Source organism: Chlorocebus sabaeus, chromosome 16, assembly GCF_047675955.1.
Source record: "Chlorocebus sabaeus isolate Y175 chromosome 16, mChlSab1.0.hap1, whole genome shotgun sequence".
NCBI lineage: Eukaryota > Metazoa > Chordata > Mammalia > Primates > Cercopithecidae > Chlorocebus > Chlorocebus sabaeus.
Window position 1 is genome coordinate 11,946,594 of NC_132919.1, and position 21,355 is coordinate 11,967,948.

The 21,355-nt window shown below is 35.5% G+C and overlaps 1 protein-coding gene and 1 pseudogene across 2 annotated transcripts in view; both read left to right on the forward strand.

Annotated features, from left to right (window-relative positions):
- MAP2K4 (mitogen-activated protein kinase kinase 4) overlaps positions 1 to 21,355 on the forward strand; it is a 120,647-nt gene that overhangs the window by 79,971 nt on the left and 19,321 nt on the right. For both annotated transcript variants that reach the window (XM_008010410.3, XM_008010411.3), the window contains 3 exons: positions 5,497 to 5,616; positions 8,236 to 8,287; positions 11,109 to 11,236. In XM_008010410.3, coding sequence (XP_008008601.1) covers positions 5,497 to 5,616; positions 8,236 to 8,287; positions 11,109 to 11,236 — 300 coding nt within the window. The remainder of the gene's footprint in view (positions 1 to 5,496; positions 5,617 to 8,235; positions 8,288 to 11,108; positions 11,237 to 21,355) is intronic.
- Positions 11,243 to 21,275, forward strand: LOC140708600 (dynein light chain Tctex-type 1 pseudogene; annotated as a pseudogene).

Consider the following 21,355-nt stretch of genomic DNA (forward strand, 5'->3'; position numbering starts at 1 on the left):
GTTTGTTGGTTGTTTTAATAATGGTAAGTTATATGGATTGATTTCTGATATTAAGCATAGCTTTTATTTCTGGGAGAAATTCAGTTGGTTATGACGTATTGTCTTTTTTATCTGTCATTGGATTCAATTTGCTAAATTACTAACATTTAGCTAATTTGCTAAAATTCATTTAAAATTTTTATATCCGTGAGAGACATTGATGTATAGTTTTCTTATTTTTGTCTGACTTGTATCAGTGTAATGCTAGCCTCGTAGAATGAGTTGGGAAATATTTCCTCTTCCTGAATTTTCTGGGAGAATTTAGATCTAATTGGTATTTTTTTTTTTTTTTGTAAATATTTGATGAAATTTACCAGTGAAGCCACTTGAACTTGGCAATGTCTTTGTGAGAATATTTTTGACTGAATATCCAGTTTCTTTCAAAGATAGAGTTCTATTCACGTTACATATTTCTTGTCGAGTGATCTTTGGTATTTGTTTCTTTGAAGAAATTTATCCCTTTCATCTAAATTATCAAATTTATTGGAATAAAATTATTCATGATATTTCTTTTTTATTATTTTAATATTGGTAGAGTCTGTAGTGTGTTACTTCTGTCTTCCCTGTCCCTCCCTCCCTGCCATTTGTTTCTGATACTGATAACTTATGTCTTCTTTTTTTCTTTCCAATTAGTCCAGCTAGAGGTTTATCAATTTTATTGACCATCTCGATGAACCAGCTAGCTCTCAGTTAAATGATTTTCTTTTCTTATCTTTTTTTTTTAAAGTCAAGGTCTTGCTCTGTGGCCCAGGCTGGAGTGGTGCAGTGGCATCATCCTAGCTCAACCCAACCTTGAACTCCTGGGCTCAAGGAATCTTCCCACATCAGTCTCCTGAGTAGCTGGGACTACAGGCATGCACTACCACCACCACCCTGCTAATTAATTTTTTTTTTTTTTTTTTTTTTTTTTTTTGTGGAGATGGGATCTCACTTTGTTGATCAGGCTAGACTCAAACTCCTGGCCTCAAGCCTTTCTCCCACCTTGGCCCCCTAAAGCACTGGAATTACAGGCATGAACCACTGCGTCCAGCCTCAGTTACATGATTTTCTGTATTGCTTTTCTATTATTATTATTATTTTTTGATGGGGGGGATTCATTCTGATTGTGGTTTCTTACTTTCTTTTACTTATTTTTGCTTGATTTGCTTTTTTGTTTCTTTGTTTCTTAAGGTGGTCCATGTTCTTTTTAAACTGTGAAATATTTTAAACATAGACAAAATTACAGAGGAGAAATAGCTACCCAAATCCTATATTGGCATATTTACTCTTTATATGTCTTTAAATATTATAAATGCACTTAAAGCCCTCATCACATTTTGCTTTCCAAATCTCATCACTACCCTGAGTGTTTCCTTTAACTTGCTTGTTGGTTTAGGTCATCCATATGGGCATTTTCCCCTACATTTTACATAATACTGCTTTCTGTATTTTCACAATTTAAGTAAATGGAATGCTAAATGCATTCTCTATCATACATTTTATTCAACAGTTTTATTCAACATAGTTTTCAAGATTTATGTAAATATAGATTCATAATATATAGATTTAATTTATTTTAACTATGTAGTATTCTAATGATTAAATACACCCTATTTTGTTTTATTTTTAGATATAATCCTAACATAGATTGCTTCTAATTTTTTACAATTATGAACAGCACAAAAATGAAGAATTGTTTTGCATGTCTCCTTGACAACTTAGCTTACAGATTATTCAGCATATGTCCCTGGAAATACAATTGCTAAATTTAATGATACCCGTATCTCCAGCTGGAGTACTGACTTACATTTCCACCAAAGTTTCTGTATTGAGAATTGTATTTGGTATCAGTCATTCCTGACTGTTAGTAGCTTATGGTTTCAGTTGTTATGGTTACCTCTTGATCCACGTTGGCTCCTAGAGTTCAGCTATCATGTCCACACGAAGGGGGAAAAAAAAGGGAGGAACTAAAAGGATTTTCCTGGAGTCATGAACCAATGATTTTGTGTTGATACCTCTGTGGCTGCCTTTCTTTACATTTAAAGACCAGGAAATGTAGATTTTAGCTAGGTATATTGTGCAGAGGAAAGGGGGAATGTTTATTGAGTATGCCATCAGCATTTACTGTCACAGATCTTTTACCTGGTCTGTACTAACATTTGATAATAAACGTTTAATTTTTGGCAGTTTGAAATGGTATCTCACTTTTAAAATTGCATTTCCTTGATTGGTGAGGTTCAGAATTTTTTACATATATTTAGGCTTTTTTTTTTTTAATTGCCTTTGATATAATTCTACTAAGTTTTGTCTTTCCCTAATTAATTTAGCATAACTGTTTATTATTCAGGATACTGATCTTTTGTTTCTTTACATCCAAATAGATGCTTTTATCTCTCATTTTTAAACTTTTGGTATGTTCTCCTTGTTTATACAGAAGTATTCATTATAATGGGGTTAAATTTAACAGGTCTTATCCTTTATGATTTGTTGTTTTTATGTGTGTTCTTGGGAAAAATTTTTTTCCGACATAAAAGTCATGGAGAACTCTTAGAAAAAAAAAAACTTTTGCTTTTTTGCAAAATCCATTTGGGAGTTTTTGTATATATATTTGTGAATGATTTGATGTCAGAATTTAATTTTTTTCTATATGGAAGGTCAGTTGTCCCAGCGGCATTCATTGAATAATACATTCTTTTACTATTATTTGCTTTAACTTTTGTCATATATCAGATTTCTGTATGTGCATGAACTTTTGCATCTGTTTCTTTGGTGTATTTACCTTTTATTTCTGACTGTTTCATAAAAAGTCTGTGTAGTAGGTCAGTATCTCTTCTTTAAAATTATCTTAGTTATTCTTGGCTCTACTTTAATATAAGCTTTAGGGTCAGTTTGTTTAGGTCCTTGAAAATTTTGATTAGAATTTAACTGAATTCTTAGATTAATTTGGGAGAATTTGACATGCTTCTCATCTTGAGTCTTCACATTTGTAATCATGGTCTGCCACTCCATTTGTTCAGGTTGTTGTTATGTCCTTTAGTAACATTTTATATTTGTTTTCATAAAGGTTCTGCCTATTTTATTAGATATATTTCCTGGTGACTTAGTGTATATTTTTATTGAGAATGATATCTTTTTAAATTTATTTTCTAATTAGTTATTATTGGTATACGTTATTGGTTATAAATGAATCTTTAGGAACCCTTATGTTACCTTAGTAGTTGAGTTTTTCATCATTCTCTAGCTTTTTTCCCCCAGTAAACCCACATGTATTAACTTCTGCATTTCAGACCTGTGGTCATCCTGTTTTCTGCTTGAGCATGACAGTTCATGCTGCTGTCACTACTTTTTCAGACAGCACAGGGCGTTTCATTTTTTAAATTCAGCTCATTACCATTGTCTTGTTCTCTGTATGACCAAAAGGAACTGTCAGAGAGATAAGAAGGTTACGTTAGGTTATGTTCCTTAAAAATTACAAAGATGTCTTTCTCTCTCGAGCTCATTGCTCTTTTCTGTCCCCACTTCTCATCTTCAATTCTCAGTTTACTTCTTACCTTTATTCTCCCACTCCCATGTCCATCTTTCTCTTTTGTTTGCCAGTATTTCCCTTCCTTCTCCCTTCCATTTGGTAACTATAGTTTTTAGCACCTGCCAGGCACTTTAGTTTGTGCTTTGCATATGTTAACTCATTTGCCCTTTATCACAGTCCACTGAGGATGGTGGGGCAGTCTCATTTCATAGATGAGGACGTGAGGACACCCAAGCTTATAAAAGTAGAAAGTAGGAGAGCTTGGATAATGTCAGGCGTTTCAGACTCCTAATGTCATTTTTTTTGTTTTGTTTTGTTTTCACTTTGCTATATTATTGAGGTTCTTTCTTTCTACCGTTTTTATAAGTGGATGAGGTAAATGTGCTGTATGTCTCTAATAAAAATTTTTAGTAAACCTATTTAGATAGTGTCTCTAAAATAAAGCTATGTCTATTTTGGGTGGAGGGTGTTACTTGATCTTTCACGATAGCCATTCTCACAGGTCTCTCTAAAGAAAAAGAGGTTTACAGAGAAGAAAGACTTAAATGCAGAAATAATCAGTAAAAGTTTACTATGTCAGATATGCTTTACAAAAACATATTATGTATAGCCATGTAGCTAGCTATGTGAATGTTCTAGAAAGTGGTCCTGTTGTAAGAGTGCATTGTAAACATTGATAAAAGAAAAACATTAGGGACACTGGATTCTATTAATGGGTAAGTGTATTGTTCTGGGCAAGTAATTTTACTTTTAACAGACATTAATCTCCTATATAATCCAAGGATAGAATTGATTATATAATTATTATATATTTGAAGGATACGAGATTAGTGGGTAGAAAATCTTTGCTGTATTTATAAATAAGCAACAACATAAAGAACTGTTTAAGGTAATTTTTAAAAATCATTTTGATAGTATTTTCATTTTTGTAAGGTACTTTGTAGTTCTTGTTCATCTGTGTGTCCTGTACTTTTATTATAATCATGGTATCTGCTTTTATTTTTTATTTTTTCATGACTCATGCATCTCTCTCATGAACTGTATTCATTTTCAGAAATATTGATTTTAGATAATCTCTTTAATGTTGTAGCATTCCCTTTTGTGAGATAGTTCATCGATTTCTAGTTTTGTTTTTTCTTTTTGTAATTAATGGAGCATTTGTTTCAGTTACATTCCCAGACATAGGATGATTCTGTAAAATGGTATCAACACATTTATTTCTGTTTTATTGTCAAATTGCTGTCAAATTGGTTTAAAACAATCTATAATGCAAGAAATGTTTGAATGATTCAGTTTAATTATAGCCAGCATCCAGTCGTTTAACAAGTGTTTATTGAGTCTTTGCTCTGGCAGAGGTTACATTCTAGTGGGGAATATATATGACAAACATAATAAATAAGTAAATTACACTTTACATTAGAGCATGATGATGACTTGACAGAACAGAGCAGGATGGGGGAGTGCCTGGTGGGATGACTTGCGCTTTACATTACTTAAAGTAGGCCTCGCTGAGAAGGTGGCATTTGAACAGGGTCTTGAGGCATGGGATTTACTTTATGTATTTTTGTCTTTTGTGGCTAATTTAAGAAGTTTATGTGGTCTCTTAAGATTACTGTCATCTATTTTCATTGTTAGTAAGAATGAATGGTTTTCTACATATTTCTTACTTTTTTTCTATTTTGGCAAAATTTGAAATTTTTATAAAAGCACAGAAGTTTTCTGTGTAAGCCTGTCCCTGTCCATACACTTAAAGAGTGAGGAAAATTGGCTTTAACTACATTGTTTGTATTTAAATCTGTTGAAGGCTTTAATAAGAAAACAAAAATTATTACTAGTTTGAGATTTGAAATAAACAAGAATAAGATTGCTCCTTTCTATTATATTTACATTTTAAGCAAAGGCAAGGTGATATTTAAGATATGTAAGAATAACAGATATTTGTTATTTTATAGGGTGACTGTTGGATCTGTATGGAACTCATGTCTACCTCGTTTGATAAGTTTTACAAATATGTATATAGTGTATTAGATGATGTTATTCCAGAAGAAATTTTAGGCAAAATCACTTTAGCAGTAAGTACCTGGTCTTTATTCATTGTATATATAGTTATATAGGGATGCTGCTGGAGTTTTGAATGCACATATTTGAGTGTCACTCACAGTACCTTCCTGAAAATAATTCATGGTGAATAACCAGAGACAAAGTTACTTCTGTGGGGTAGTTAACACAATAGTAGTCATAATGGTCTCGATAAATACTGCCAATGTTCTTTCCCTTTGAATCTCAATGAATCATAACAGACTGTTCTGTAAATAAAACTAGAAAAAGAATTTTCTGTTCATTTTTTCCTGTTGCTTTAACTATTTTTAAATAGGTTATATTAGTACAGTTATCCCAAAATTGATCAGAATCACAGCAGTCTCCTTGAAGCCCCATAATTGAAGCCCTTGGACAAAGTATGTTTACTGTGATTTAAGATTTTGGTTATTCAGTCTAAACTACCTAAAATTTTGACTAGCAGTTTCAGGGACCAGTGTTACTACTAAATTTGGTTAATTCACTTTCACCAGAGTACCAAAAAAGAAAATAGGTACTTTTTTACATATGTGTTTATAGTTTTGAAAGTAAATTGGTTGATCACTTTGTTTCTTGCTCTGAATCTTTAAGTTGGCAAATGTATGTACATTTTTTTCCTAAAGGAAAAAGATAATTTACTTTTCATAGAACAAAATTCATAAGATTCTTAGAAACTCCTGAGAATCTGAGCTAATGGCATATTCTAGGTTAGTTGATATATAAACTAAATCATACAGGAAGTTGTAAAATAGATACTTTGGTTGCATGTAATTTCCCAGCTCTTCCTTACCTGCGTTCTACCCCTCCAATGTAGTTCACCAGGATATATATACCCTTTCGAATAATTTCATAAAAAGATTTTATGAAAGTCATTTTATTTTTAAATTTTATGAAAATAATTGTATAAAATGAAGCTAACTTAGACTAAAAACTTACTCATTATTTAGCTGGGTAATGAAATTTTACAATGATTAGTTTAGCCATCTCTCTCCAATATATTAAACCAGTGTTATCTTGAAACTTGTTACTATTTGTAATAATTACAATAATAGAAAAATGACAATAGCTAATGATTATTAAATGCTTATTTGCATCAAACTGTTTGTGACATTTAATCTTCATAGCAACTCTCTGTGGTAAATAGTGTTACCCCGTCTTTATGGATGATGATCTAAAGCATAGACAGATGAAATAATTAATGTGCTTTGAAGTGTATGCAGTTATAAATGGCAAATGATTTAAATCCAGGCAGCCTGATCCCAGAACCCTGCTCTTAACCACTCTATGACAGGATGACCATGAAATTAGAAAACAGAAAATTATTTTAGGTTGGAGATAAAATTTTAAATGAATTATTAAATTATAAGTCTAAGTTACTGGGTTGGTTTGTTTGTTTTAGCCATCAGGGAACAACATATAAAGACAACTAAGCTTTTAGATCTGAAATTATTCAGTATCTTTGGTTAACAAGAAATGACAGAATATTGAAATTAGACCATGAAATTAGAAAACAGAAAATTATTGCAATATAAAGAATATATACTGTAGAAAATGATTTATTCCATATTAGCGTTAGTCAAGACTTGGTGATCATTTTATATATACTAAGCACACATGTAAAATTATTTTGTGTTTAGTCTTTTCTTGCTAATTACTAAACCAGCAAACACACAAGCATAGCTATTCACAACCAATTTATGTGTTCTACATTTCTCGTACCAAGCAGCTTGACATCAGCAAAGACTTAATCTTAGAGCAAATGGTTGGCCTGTTGTTTAGTTCTCCTTTAGTTTGAGGTTGTGTCTCTCTTCCTTCCCTTCCTGAATAAATGTGTAATATTCTGATCATGATCAGTGACCAGGCAACAGGATAAATTCCCACGGTAGTGAACAGAGTTACACTAGCTCTTCAAAAATCACCTTGAAGGCTTAGCACCCAATGAGGGTGGATAATTGTGAGGAACTGAGAATTTAGAAAACTTTTTATTTACTATTGGACTTAGAAATTGAAATCGATTTTGCTGCAAGTTATTACTCTTAGTTGAAATGGAACCAACTCAGTGATCATTGTTGTCCTGTTTTTATTTTTGAACATGTTAGAGGCCAGGCAAAATGGTTCATGCCTGTAATCCCAGTAGTTTGAGAGGCTGAGGCAGAACGATCACTTGAGCCCAGGAATTTGAGATCAGCCTGGGCAACATAGCTAGAACCCTGTCTCTACTAAAAATTTAAAAAGTTAGCCAGGCATGCATCTATAGTCCCAGCTACTTGGGAGGCAGTGGTGGGAGCGAGACCCAGTCTCAAAACAAAAAGGGAAAAAAGTACAAGGAAATTTTAGGTTGGAGATAAAATTTTAAATGAATTATTAAATTATAAGTCTAAGTTACTGGGTTTGTTTGTTTGTTTTAGCCATCAGGGAACAGCATATAAAGACAACTAAGCTTTTAGATCTGAAATTATTCAGTATCTTTGGATAACAAGAAATGACAGAATATTGAAATATTAAGCTTAAAGTATATGCAAGGGATTACATGGGATATTACTTGTTTTCAACTATTATGCTGTTTGAATAAAAAGAAACAAGTTACTTACCCCATCTCTTCTTTTTCTCCCTAGACTGTGAAAGCACTAAACCACTTAAAAGAAAACTTGAAAATTATTCACAGAGGTGGGTATGGATTGGCATTTGCTTAATGGAAATTAACTTTTTTCTCCTAATTGATGAAACAGTTACTGAAACTTACAGTGTCACTGTATAAACTTTCCTAAAATAGTCATATTTTTAGCAAAAAATGCTTTATGTACTCTAAAGCTCGTATTATTACTATTTTTTTCTTTGGGATTCAATAAATTTCAGTCTTAGTATGTTGGACTTAGAAACTGAAATAGATTTTGCTGCACATTGTTATTACTATTAGTTGAAAAATAATTATGCATTTGCCTGATAGATAATTAATGTTTTTCTGCATACAAATAAGGCATCGAGGTGGTCCTGTGGACATTCAAAGAAGAATCTGAGGGATAGTAGTGTCAAGCATTTTAAAGGCACGCTATCCCTATCTGTTGTTTCTTCTCACATTAGAGGATGTTTCTAAATTGAGAGAAATCTTTTAATTGGTATTATAAGTTGAAATTTCTCTAAAGCATGTTGTATTTGTGTAAACAGTGATCTTGCCCTTATTAGGTACATATTCAAATGAAACATTTGATGTAGTTGAAGGCCAAACCTAGAAAAGTAGTAACCCTGTGGGAATCCCGAATTTAATCCAGCAAATAGATGAAATGCTTGCTTTTCTTATTACCGTGCTAGACTCAGGGTAATGAGGTGCTGGCTTTGAGGAAACACACTGGGTCACTACCCCTCAGCAAATTTGTAATGGAAAAACCTAAGACAGTACGTGGCAGTGTGTGATTTAGCCTGACAGTAAATAGGAAGAAAAGTAAAAGGTCAAAATCAAGAGAACTGAAAAATTTCTAATTCTGGGAGACAAGTTCTGGTGGTTAAAGAAATCAGTAATTGAGCCATTTTTTAAAGTTATTTTGTTTGTGGTTGACACTAGACCACTGAAATTAGTGAACCTTGAACATCAGTGTATTTTATTTAATTTTGTTTGGCTTAATGCTTGTTAGAAATAATATCATTTTTTCTTTTGGCCTAAAATTATGTAGAGTTAGGTCCCTACACAAAATTCTTTGTTTCTCTTGTAGTTCTTCTTCTTGTCTTGATTTTTTTCCCTTCTTCGTTAGCTGTGTTTTATAATTGTGAGAGTAGCACCTTTGAGACATTTGTTAGTTACCTTAGGGATACTTAGTGACCACAGTAAAGCACCAAGGTACTGCCTGGGAAGTAGTTGAATAAAATAAAAAATCTTCAGAAGTAACTTTTGTTTTTCTCTTACTAAATAAAGTGACGAGTTTATAGCTGTCTTTTATCAGTTAGGATCAGTTACCTTTTTTGTTGGAGTCAGTGCTTTTGATTATAAGTGATAGAAAATTCTGATAACTCTCGTTAAACTTCAAGGAAATTCATTATCTGTCATAATAAATCCAAAGATGGGGTGGCTGAAAGCACAATAGGACTAGGGGTCAAGCTTGCTCCTTTTGCTTCTGTCCTCCTTCATGTGTTAACTCTGTCCTCAGGGTAGTAACAACTAGAGCAGTTCCCACTGTCATGTCTAGATGTGACTGCCTCTTGAAGAAGAGGTGCTCTCATGCTGTGCAGCTCTGTGGGGAATATGGAAACTTTTCCCACATCTCTTATACCTTTTCTTGGCTCATTCACTAGAAGTGCCTCATGCCCTTAAATCAGCTACTATCAAGAAGCATGAGACTACCCTTATAAAACTTATACCAGCCAACAGCCAGGATTTGGAGGTGTGGCTGTTGATGAGAAGAGATACCTCAATAAAACACAGGTTCTGTTAGAAGATATGGATGGGGCTGGGCGTGGTGGCTCACACCTGTAATCCCAGCTCTTTGGAGACCAAGGCAACTGGATGACTTGAGGTCAGAAGTTTGAGACCAGCCTAGCCAACATGGTGAAACCTCATCTCTACTAAAAATACAAAAATTAGCTGGATCTGGTGGCGCATACCTGTAATCCCAGCTACTCAGGAGGCTGAAATAGGAGAATTGATAGAACTTGGGAGGCGGAGGTTGCAGTGAGTGGGGATTGCGCCACTGCACTCCAGCCTGGGTAAAAAAGAGTGAGACTGTCTCAAAAAAAAAGAAAAGAAAGGATGGATGGTTAGGAATGGATTTTTGATAGGCCCACAGCTGTTTCAATCATGGTAAGAGATCTTTACTGAATTTTTTTGTGGATCACCTTCTGAGTTACATTTAGATGTTTTCTGCATCCTATATTTTAAAACCTCATTTTTTATTCATTGAGCCAGGGTAGTGACAAGGACGTGGATGAAGGACTGAGCTATGGATAGAGAATTAGTTGGCACATACTGGTAGTGACTTGATTGTCAGTGAGAAAGGGATTTTGACATTCCTTATATTTTGACTGTTATGCAATGAATCTGAAGTAAATAAATGAATTTGTAAGCCTTTTGAAAACAATTTAATGCCTAAATTTCTTGTGAAATTTTTTTTTGATACTCAGTTTTTAAGCACTGGCATTCAGAAAATTGTTTTCCTTTCTCATTTTCAATAGAAGAAAACCATTGTTTTTTCTGTGTTTTACAAATATGAAGATGTTAAGAGAAAAATCAATCCCTGTTTATATCTTATAGATTAATAAGATGTTTGTGAAATAACTTTTGCTGTTATATTTACACAATTATAGTTATTAAAGCTACTTGTTTAAAACATGAGTAATTATTGTATGTGATAAATGAAGATGCTTTACTTCTTATATATCTGAATTTAAGGACTTGACCACTTACGTTGTCTAAGGTTTTTCAATATTTTTGCTTAAAGTGAGGCCTTATGTAACCTAGGAAGAAGCTAATTTTATACTGAATGATATCTGTGTCTTGCAGATATCAAACCTTCCAATATTCTTCTGGACAGAAGTGGAAATATTAAACTCTGTGACTTCGGCATCAGTGGACAGCTTGTGGACTCTATTGCCAAGACAAGAGATGCTGGCTGTAGGCCATACATGGCAGTAAGTGTTAAGTCCAGGCCTTCTTGTTTGATAGTCATTGCACAGAGAACCTATGTTCTTTTGTGCTGACCATTAGTCATGCGATTTTACCATGAAACTGCTAGAATATTTCCCTTACCCTTAGGCCCATGCTCAGGTCCTAGCATCTCCATGAAACTTTGCTAAATTATCCCAGTCAGCTCCTGTTTTCACTCTCTTGCGTTATTTCTCTTATTTGGTATTTAGCAGTTGTGGTCTTCTCTGATTATTGTTTGTTCATTATATTCAATTCAACTCATTAAGCAGATGGTAACTTCTCAGAAAGTTCCCACCATCCCTTAGTGAGACAAATGGGAAGCCTCGGGTTCATAGCAGAATTCACTGTGTTACAGAGTCTGAAGCTATATGTTTTGAATATTGTCAGTCCCTGTTTTAGGGGTAGATGAAGCACACCAACAAATGCAGAAGTCGAGGCCTTCAGTATTTTCAACCTGGAGCGTCTTTTCCTGCAAAGAGACAGATGTACACTATCCATCCATAGATATCACACTCATCTTACCCCAGTATATTCGCATACAGTGTTCCTACAACCTGGATTTTGATCTATATTTGAATAAGAATTTAGTGTCCGTGTTTGAGACATTTCCCAAGGTGTTGATGTCTTTCTTTAATGTTGCCATGGTTCTTTGGGGACAAATGTGACACAGGCCAGGCGTGGTGGCTCACACCTGTCATCCCAGCACTTTGGGAGGCCCAGGCAGGAGGATCATGAGGTCAGGAGATCGAGACCATCCTGGCTAACATGGTGAAACCCTGTCTCTACTAAACATACAAAACAAAATTAGCCAGGCATGGTGATGGGCGCCTGTAGTCCCAGCTACTCGGGAGGCTGAGGCAGGAGAATGGCGTAAACCCTCAGGGCAGAGCTTGCAATGAACCGATATTGCGCCACTGCACTCCAGCCTGGGCGACAGAACGAGACTCCGTCTCAACAACAACAACAACAACAACAAAAAAGTGCGACACATAAGGTTTTGTGGTTGTTTCTTGAGGCCTTCCTGCCAGCAGCATTTCTTTCCATCTTTGTAGACTCTTTTCAACTAAAGATAAGCTTAGAATTGAATAAAATTTTTCTTTTTCTTTGTTTCCTCCTTGATATATATGTTTTCAAACCTAGTGCTATAAATAATAAAAAAGTAAGAGTCACAGGCTAGATATTATAGGTGTTCTATATTGTTTGTGATATATTGTTTGTGAATGGATAGGCTTAGTGCTACTACAAATTTCAACTTACTGCATTTTTCAGTCCTCTTTTGGTTTTGTTATATCTTCCCATATCACTTTTTCTTCAGATGAACATGTAAAAGGGGTATGTGTGTGTGTGTGTGGGTAGACACCTAACCTGTGTGGTAAGACCTTCTTTTAAACTTTTGGTTTTGTGGATGTTGACTGGCTGGGCAGATTTCTTGACTCAGTTTGGAAGATCATTTGTTATCGTGATAACTAGGGACAAATGGCATAATAGTTTCAAAGGCAGGAAATAAAAATAATGAGACATGGAGCATTGGGAAATGTGATTTACATATTTATTAAGGATACCCTGAGAATGAACTGTAATTGTTATCTACAGTTTTAGGGCTTGTCTCAATATTAACAGTGACTAAATGTTTTTGTTGTGTGACACTAAGAATTATATTTGATGGAAGCAGGCTTTGAAAATGCAATTGAAGCCCAGATAAAGTAGAATACTTTGAATTCAGCTTTTAAAGAAAGACGCAGACTTTCTTTAAAACAGACTTTCTTCATTCTTGTGCAGAGATATGCTTTGCAGGCCCAGGAGATGTAAGACTTCTGTTTTCCTGCTGACCTTCATCTGTGGAACATAAAGGCTGATAAACTCTTCGCCTCTAATCTTTACTGGACCAAACGAAATTCTTCTGTCCATTCTCGTCTTTCAAAGCCTATTTAGATAGACAAGAACTTAATGTTAATTTTAAAAGCCTTCGAGTGGTTTGACTTTTCTTAAAATATTGACAAAACATGTTGGAGGTATATCATTTTATTTGAGATTTATAATTGTCTTTAGTCTACAGGACTTAGGATTACTCATTAGATTGTGCAACATAAAAAAATAAATAAAATGTAGAGTTTACACATACATTTTCCCATAAATGGATTTCCTGTAAACATTTTCCCAACTCCATGCCCTCATATAGGTACATAGTCTTATGTTGCTTAACCATGGGAATATGTTCTGAGAAGTGTGTCGTTAGGCGATTTTGTTGTGCAAAATCATAGAGTGTACGTACACAAACCTAGATGGTATAGCCTACTACACACATAGGCTATATGGTATAGCCTATTGCTTCTAGTCTGCAAGCCTATACAGCATGTTACTCTACTAAATACTGAAGGTAGTTGTAGCACAACAGCAACTATTTGTGTATCTAAATATAGAAAAGATAGGTCAACATATGGCAAAAAGAAGGTAGAGGCGACACTCTGGAGGAAAGATGGAAGACTACCAGGCTGCGGAGGAGACTGCTTTTGTCATTGATGAGTTGAGCAGATTGTAAAAGAGGCTATAGAAAGCGCAATTGGTGGTAACGCTTATCAACACAGCAAAGTGAATCAGTGGACCACAAATGTAGTAGAACAAACTTCCAGCCAACTCACCAAGCTGGGAAAACCACTGAAATACGTTGTGACCTGTGTAATTAGGCAAAAGAACGCAGCTGGATTACACATGGCAAGTTCCTGCTTCTGGGACAGCTCTGCTGACAGGAGCTGCACCATGCGATGGGAGAATAAAACCATGTACTGCATCATCAGTGCCTTTGAACTGGGTATTGGACCTCCTAGTCCAGCCTGTGACCTTCCGCCACCAGTTCATCTTCTAACACCAGCTATGAATTCAGTGAACTCTTTTCTCGTTCTTTTTAATTCTGTTTTGTGGCACTCTCAAAATGTAGAGGAAAAAAACAAATGACTGCACTGTTACATGAACTGTGCACTAAACTCAGATGAGTATCCCTGTAGGTCACCTGCAGCCTGCGTTGCCACTTGTCACTCTGAATATTTCTTTTCAAAGGTGCTAAAATCTGAAGCCTTCTAGTGTGAAACTTGCTATCCTCTCTGAAATGATTCAAATACACTAATTTTCCATACTTTATACTTTTGTTAGAATAAATTCAAATCTAAAAAAATATGACATGAAGAATAAAGAATGGTTCACTGAGAGAAGGCACTTATCATGAATGGAGCTTACAGGACTAGAAGTTGCTCTGGATGAGTCAGTCAGTGAGTGGTAAGTGAATTTGCAGGCCTAGGACACTACTGTAGACTTGATAAACACTGTATACTTAGGCTACACATTTATAAAAAATTTTTTCTTCAGTAATAAGTTAACCTGAGTGTACTGTAACTTTTTTACTTTATATACTTTTCAATTAACATTTTTAAAACTTTTTTTGTATTAACACTTAGCTTAAAACACACACTTACAGCCATACAAAAATATTTTCTTTCTTTATATCTTTATTCCATAAGGCTATTCTGTTCACTTATTTTTTCTTTTTAAACTTTTTTGTTAAAAACTAAGACATCATTCTAGGCCTATACATGGGCAGGATCGTTAATATCACTGTCTTCTACATCCACATCTTGCCCCACTGGAAGGTCCTCGGGGACAGTAACGTGCAGGGAGCTGTCATCTCCTTTGGTACCAATGCCTTCTTCATAATACCTCCTTGAAAGACCTACCAGAGGCTGTTTGATAGTTAACTTTTTTTTTAATAAGTAGAAGGACATCAAGGATAGTGTACTGTGCGTAATTGTATGTGCTATACTTTTAAATGACTAGCAGTGCAATAGGTTTGTGTAAAACAGCATCACCACAAGCATGAGTAATGTGTCGCTGTATGTTATGAGGGCTATGGTGTCATTAGGAGATAGGAATTTTTCAGCTCCATTATAACCTTATGGGACAACCTTTGTATATGTGGTCTGTCGTTGACCAAAATGTTGTTTTGCAGCACAAGACAATTTCTGTATGTGGGTATGGATGTGCCAAACCACCTGAAAGTAAGTTATATCATGCATTTTATTCTAAACACTTCAGTGCATATCTCCCAAGAAAAAGACCATTCTTCTACATAACCACAATATCTTTACCACACCTAAAAAAACAAACAAGAATGTCATCTTTGAGTATCCCCATTCCAAAAATTTGAAACCCGAAATGCTCCACAATATGAAACGTTACCAGCACCAGTATGACCCAAGTTGAAAATTCAGCTGACCTTATGCGATGGGTCACATTCAAAATGCAGGTGCACCACACCTTGTTTATTCAGTGTTCCCAAGGTATAAAAGACCCTTGTAGCCCCCTTTAGGTGCAATATATCTTTTCCACACATGCCCAGATTTTCCCCACATAAGCATGCCTACAAAGGATAATAAAATGGCATGTATGCAGGTCAGATGTGCTGATGACAGGTTCCACACTATACCCCACATGGGGTCAAGACCTACCTGCATTACTCATTATACATTTTTTGTTTGTTTGCTCATTTTTTGCTCAGTAGCTTAAAGATAATGTTGAAAATGTCAAAGAGGCCTGCAGATACCCCTAGAAAGACAGCAGTTTGTTAAAGGGGAAGTGTTTATTTTTATAGCACAGAAAGTCAAGCTGTTAGAGAAACTGGACAATGGTGTAAGTGCGAAATGTCTTACAGAAAAGTGTGGTGTTGGTATGACCACCATATATGACCTGAAGAAACAGAAGGAGAAACTGCTGAAGTTCTGTGCTGAAAGTGATGAACAAAAATTGCCGACAAATAGAAAAACACCACCTATAGCTGAAAATGAAGATCTTGATAATGAATTGAAAGAATGGATCTGTCAGACTCGCAGGGGACACATGCCACTTGATGATATGCTCGTCATGAAATGACCATCTACCATGATGAACTGAAAACTGAAGGGAACCATGAAGATTCAACAGGCTGGTTACAGAAATTTAAGAAAAAACATAGCATTCACTTTTTAAAGATTTCTGGTGATAAAGCATCTGCCGATCATGAAGCAGTGGAGAACTTCTTTGATGAGTTCGCCTGGGATAGTGATGATGAAAATTCAACATCAGAACAGGTAGAATGCTGAGGAAATACCACTGTTTTGGCATGATTGCCCCAGAAAGACACTACAGCTGTTGAGACAGCCCCTGCAGGATTTAAGGATGCCAAGGGCGGAAAAACTGTAACGGGATGTGTTAATGCAGTAGGCACTTATAGGTATAAATCTGTAGGAGGCAAAAGCTTGCATCCTTCCTGTTTGCAAGAAGTGAATGTCTTACCAGTCCATTATTATGCTAATCAAAAGGCCTGGATCACTCGGGATACCTTTTCTGATTGATTTCATAAATGTTTTGTACCGGTGCCTTATGCTCATTGCAGGGAAGCTGGACTGAAAGATTTTGTTATTCATTGACAACTGTTCTCCTTATACTGCAACCGAAATTCTCATAAAAAACAATGTTTATGCCATGTACTTTCACCCAAATGTGACTTCATTAATTCAGCCATGTGACCAGGATATCGTTATATCAGTGAAGGGTAAATATAAAAACACTTTCTTGAACATCATGCTAGCAGCAGTGAACAGAGGTGTGGGTGTGGAAGGTTTGCAGAAGGCATTTAGCATGAAGGATGTCTCATATGCTGTTGCCAGGACTTGGCCAGCAGTGACGTAAGACGCAGTTGTGCATGCTTGGCATAACCTCTGGCCTGTGACTATTCAGTGGTGGTGGTGGTGATGACAATGATGAAGAAGAAGAAGAACAAGGTAGTGACTTGGGATGGATTCCATATATTAAAGTGAGAAAAAAATGGTATCTGACCTCCTTTTATATGCAAAAAATACATCTTTTGAGTCTGTCAGTAAACTGAAAGAAGTGGATATCAAGGAAGTTTTTATTACCAAATAATGAAGCTTCAGTTTTTCATTTATTGACTAATGATGAAATAGCTGAAATGGTTCTGAATCAAATGATGATGAAGATGACGTTAACACCGAGGAAGAAATGCCCATAGAAAGAGCACACATTCTGCATATCAAAAGAAACTGTCAACAGAGTAAACGGACAACCTACAGCATGGAAGGAAATATATACAAACTATGCATCTCGCAAAGTTCCAATATCCCGTATCTATAATGAACTTAAATTTATAAGAAAGAAAACAACCTCATTAAAAAGTGAGTGAAGGACACGAACAGACACTTTTCAAAAGAAGACATGCATGCATCCAACAAGCATATGAAAAACACAATGTCACTGATCATTAGAGAAATGCAAATCAAAACCACAATGAGACATGTCTCACACCAGTCAGAATGGCTGTTAAAAAAAAGTTGAAACAGCAGATGCTGGTGAGGTTATGGAGAAAAGCGAGTACTTGTATACTGTTGGTGGAAATGTAAATTAATTCAACCATTGTGGAAAGCAGTGTGGTGATTCCTCAAAAAGCTAAAAACAGAATTGTCATTCAACCCAGCGGTTCCATTACTGGAATTGGGTATTTAACAAAAGGAATAGAAGTCATTCTGTCATAAAGACACATACACACATATATGCATTGCAGTGCTATTCACAATAGCAAAGACATGGAATCAGCCTAAATGCCCATCAGTGGAAGACTGGATAAAGAAAATGTGGTACATATATACTGTGGAATACTCTGCAGCCATAAAAAAGAATGAGAGCATGTCCTTTGTGGTAACATGGGTGAAGCTGTAGGTGATCCATTAATATCTAAGGATACTTAGCAAACTAATGCAGGAATAGAACCAAATACCACATGTTCTCACTCATAAGTGGGAGCTAAATGATGAGAACACATGGACACAAAGAGCAACAAAACAGACAGTGGGGCCTACTTGAGTGTGGAAGGTGGGAGAGGATCAGAAAAAATAACTGTTGGGTACTAGGCTTAGTAACTGGGTGACCAAATAATCTGTACAACAAACCCCTGTGGCATGAGTTTACCTGTATAACAAACCTGCATGTGTAATCCTGGGCCTAAAATAAAAATTAAAAAAGAATAAAAATTAGGCTGGGTGCGGTGGTGCATGCCTGTAATCCCAGCACTTTGGGAAGCCAAGGTAGGCGGATCACTTGAAGCCAGGAATTCAAGACCAGCCTGGCCAACATGTGAAGCCCCATCACTACTAAAAACACAAAAATTAGCCAGGCACAGTGGCACACGCCTGTAATCCCAGCTACTCAGGAGGCTGAAGCATGAGAATTGCTCAAACCTGGGAGGCAGAAGTTGCAGTGAGCTGAGATTGTGCCACTACACTCCAGCCTGGGCAACAGAGCAAGATTCTATCTCAAAAAACATATATAAATAAAAAGGAAAGAAACTAAAAACTAAAACTAAAAATAAATGGAAACAAGCTCCCTCATCCACGCCCCCCAAAAAAATGCTCTTGATGAAAATGTGTAATGGACTTTATTAAAGGATTAGAGCAGTATGCATTCATAACACAACAGGAAATCGTGCCAGTTTATAAAGTTGAAGAGAGACTTCTAAGATAAAAACCATTGTTAATGTGTTAGATGACTTGGGAGGAAACATTTACAAAGCCATCTAGCAGAACGCCTCCTCATTACTAAAGGACCTACTTCTTTAGGTCCTTTACTAAAGGATCCATTACTAAAGGATCCCCTCAGATGCCTCTGATGTTTCTTCTCACCTAAAAAAATATAAAATACAGTGTCCAGTAGCCTTTTAATCAAAACACAGCGTCGTAGTTGGAGGCTGAAAGCCTGCAGCTGTTTGTTGTTGCTGCTGTTTAACAGCTGATGTGGGTATTCTGGCGATGCTGCTGTGCTGCTTAGTTCCCCAGAACTCATTGTTTTTCACTGTATTAATGATACGTCGTATTTTTTTCCTGTTAAGTATTTATGTACAAACAAGTGTAACATAATGATTGCTTATTAGTAGCGTGTAAATTCCGAGTCCGGAATGATGGTGATGCCCAGCAACCACAGATTGTCTACCTGGGTGGCTGAGACAGTGACACTTTTGCTTTTTGGTGGTTCAGTATACACAAACTTTGTTTCATGCACAAATTTATTTAAAATACTACCTCCGGGCTATATATATAGGTGTATATGAAAGATAAATTTCACATTTAGACTTGGATCCCATCCCCAAGATATTATGTACATGCAAATATTCCAGCATTTGAAAAAATCCGAAATGGAAACGCTCAGGTTCCAGGCATTTTGGATGAGGATTTTGGATGAGGAATACTCATTCCGTATTATCTAATATGTGGTTCATACTCAGATTTCCCATATGTCAAAAAAACTATTTTTTAGCTGTCAATCCAGGGTCACGTTAAGATTCCACATTGATTTTAGTTGTTACATTCTTTATTTTAATATATACTGAGCTTGATCATTTTTGTTTTCTGTGACATTGGTGGTTTTGGAAGTGTTTTCAGAAAGTCTCGCATTCTTATAATATCTGATCGTTCCCTCATGATTAGATTCAGACTACAACTATTTTTAGACATGCATTCTTCATGTATGAGGAGTGCTTTTTATTGCATAACATTGCAAAGCACATAATGGTTACTATTTGTAATGTTTACAGACATGCCTTTTTTTAAAGCAGTTGAAACAGTTGCAGAATAGAAACTGGTATGTTCCTCTATTTGTTTAGGTCTTCTTGCCATCTCTCAGCAATGTTTTGTAGTTTTCAGTGTGCAGCTTTTGAAGACCTTTTACATTTATTTCTAAGGAATTCATGGTTTGTGATACTGTGAAAGGAAAATAAAAACTTGGGACCCCGATTTACTATGCCAAAACAAAAAATTCAGCTGAAAGCTGAGTGATGTAAAAAAAAACTGCCTTTCCTTTTGTTCTTAAGCAGATAGCTACAGATAAGGTGTTAAATATCTCCACAGGTAGTTACTCTGTTCACCTTATCTTATTTAAGTGCTGACTTACTAAGGATGAGAGAAATACATAATCGACTATTCCCGTACTTGCTCCTTTTCTCTTGCAACATATGGATTCAGTAATGTGACTACACCCTCCCTCTTCCCCCTGCTGCCTGCTTTTCCCCTTTAAATATTGAAGCCCTCAAAATCATATTTGGAGAAAGGCACAAACTTCCCTTTCAGGCATGTCTGTTGTCCTTGGCAAAATAAACTTTTAAATTGATTGAGACCTGTCTCCGATTTCTTTTTGCCTTAGAATACTGTTATTGGGAATGGAATTAAAAATATTTTCCAGTATGTTGCTATTATTATATAGAAATACAGCTGCTTTGCATGTGTTAACATTGGATCCTGTGACCTTGCTAGTTTAGTTTTACTGTTAGTTTCAGTAGGAATTTTCTGTGTCTGTGAATAAAGGTAATGCTTGTTTTCCCCCTTGCCTTTCTATACTGGCTGGGTCCTCCAATATAATGCTGAATAGTAATAATGATAGTTAACATATTTGCCTTATGCCTAATATTAATTAAAAAGAAAGTGTTCTATGTTTCACCAGTAAGTATGATGTTAACTCTTGCTTATTTTAGATGCCCTTTATGGAAATGAAGATGTTTTCTTCTCTTAGTATGTTGTTATTTCTGTTGTTATTAGTGGGTTTTAAATTTTGTCAGATGCTGATTCTACATTTATTGAGATGATCACATTATTTTCCTCCATTCTATAAATAATGGTGCGTTGCATTGATTTTCAAGTATTAAGCTAGTATCGTATTCCTGAGATAAACTCTACTTGGTTATGATACATTACCTCTTTGTATGTTGCTGGATTAGATTTGCTCCTATTTTGTTACTTTTGTGTCTTTGTGTACAAGGGCTATTATCTTGTGATGACTTTGTCAGGTTTTCAAAAATGGTTATGCTGGCCTCATGAAATGAGTTGGGAAGCATACCCTCTCTCACTTTCTTGAAAAAAAATTTTTGTAAGACTAGTGTTATTTCTCGCATATTTGAAAAGAGTTCACCAGTGAGCCCATCTGGGTGTGGACTTTTCTTTCTGGGCAGGTTTTTAATAACATTCATTAAGTAACATGGTTTAAAGGTTATTCACACTTTGATATTCTTTTTGGTAAGT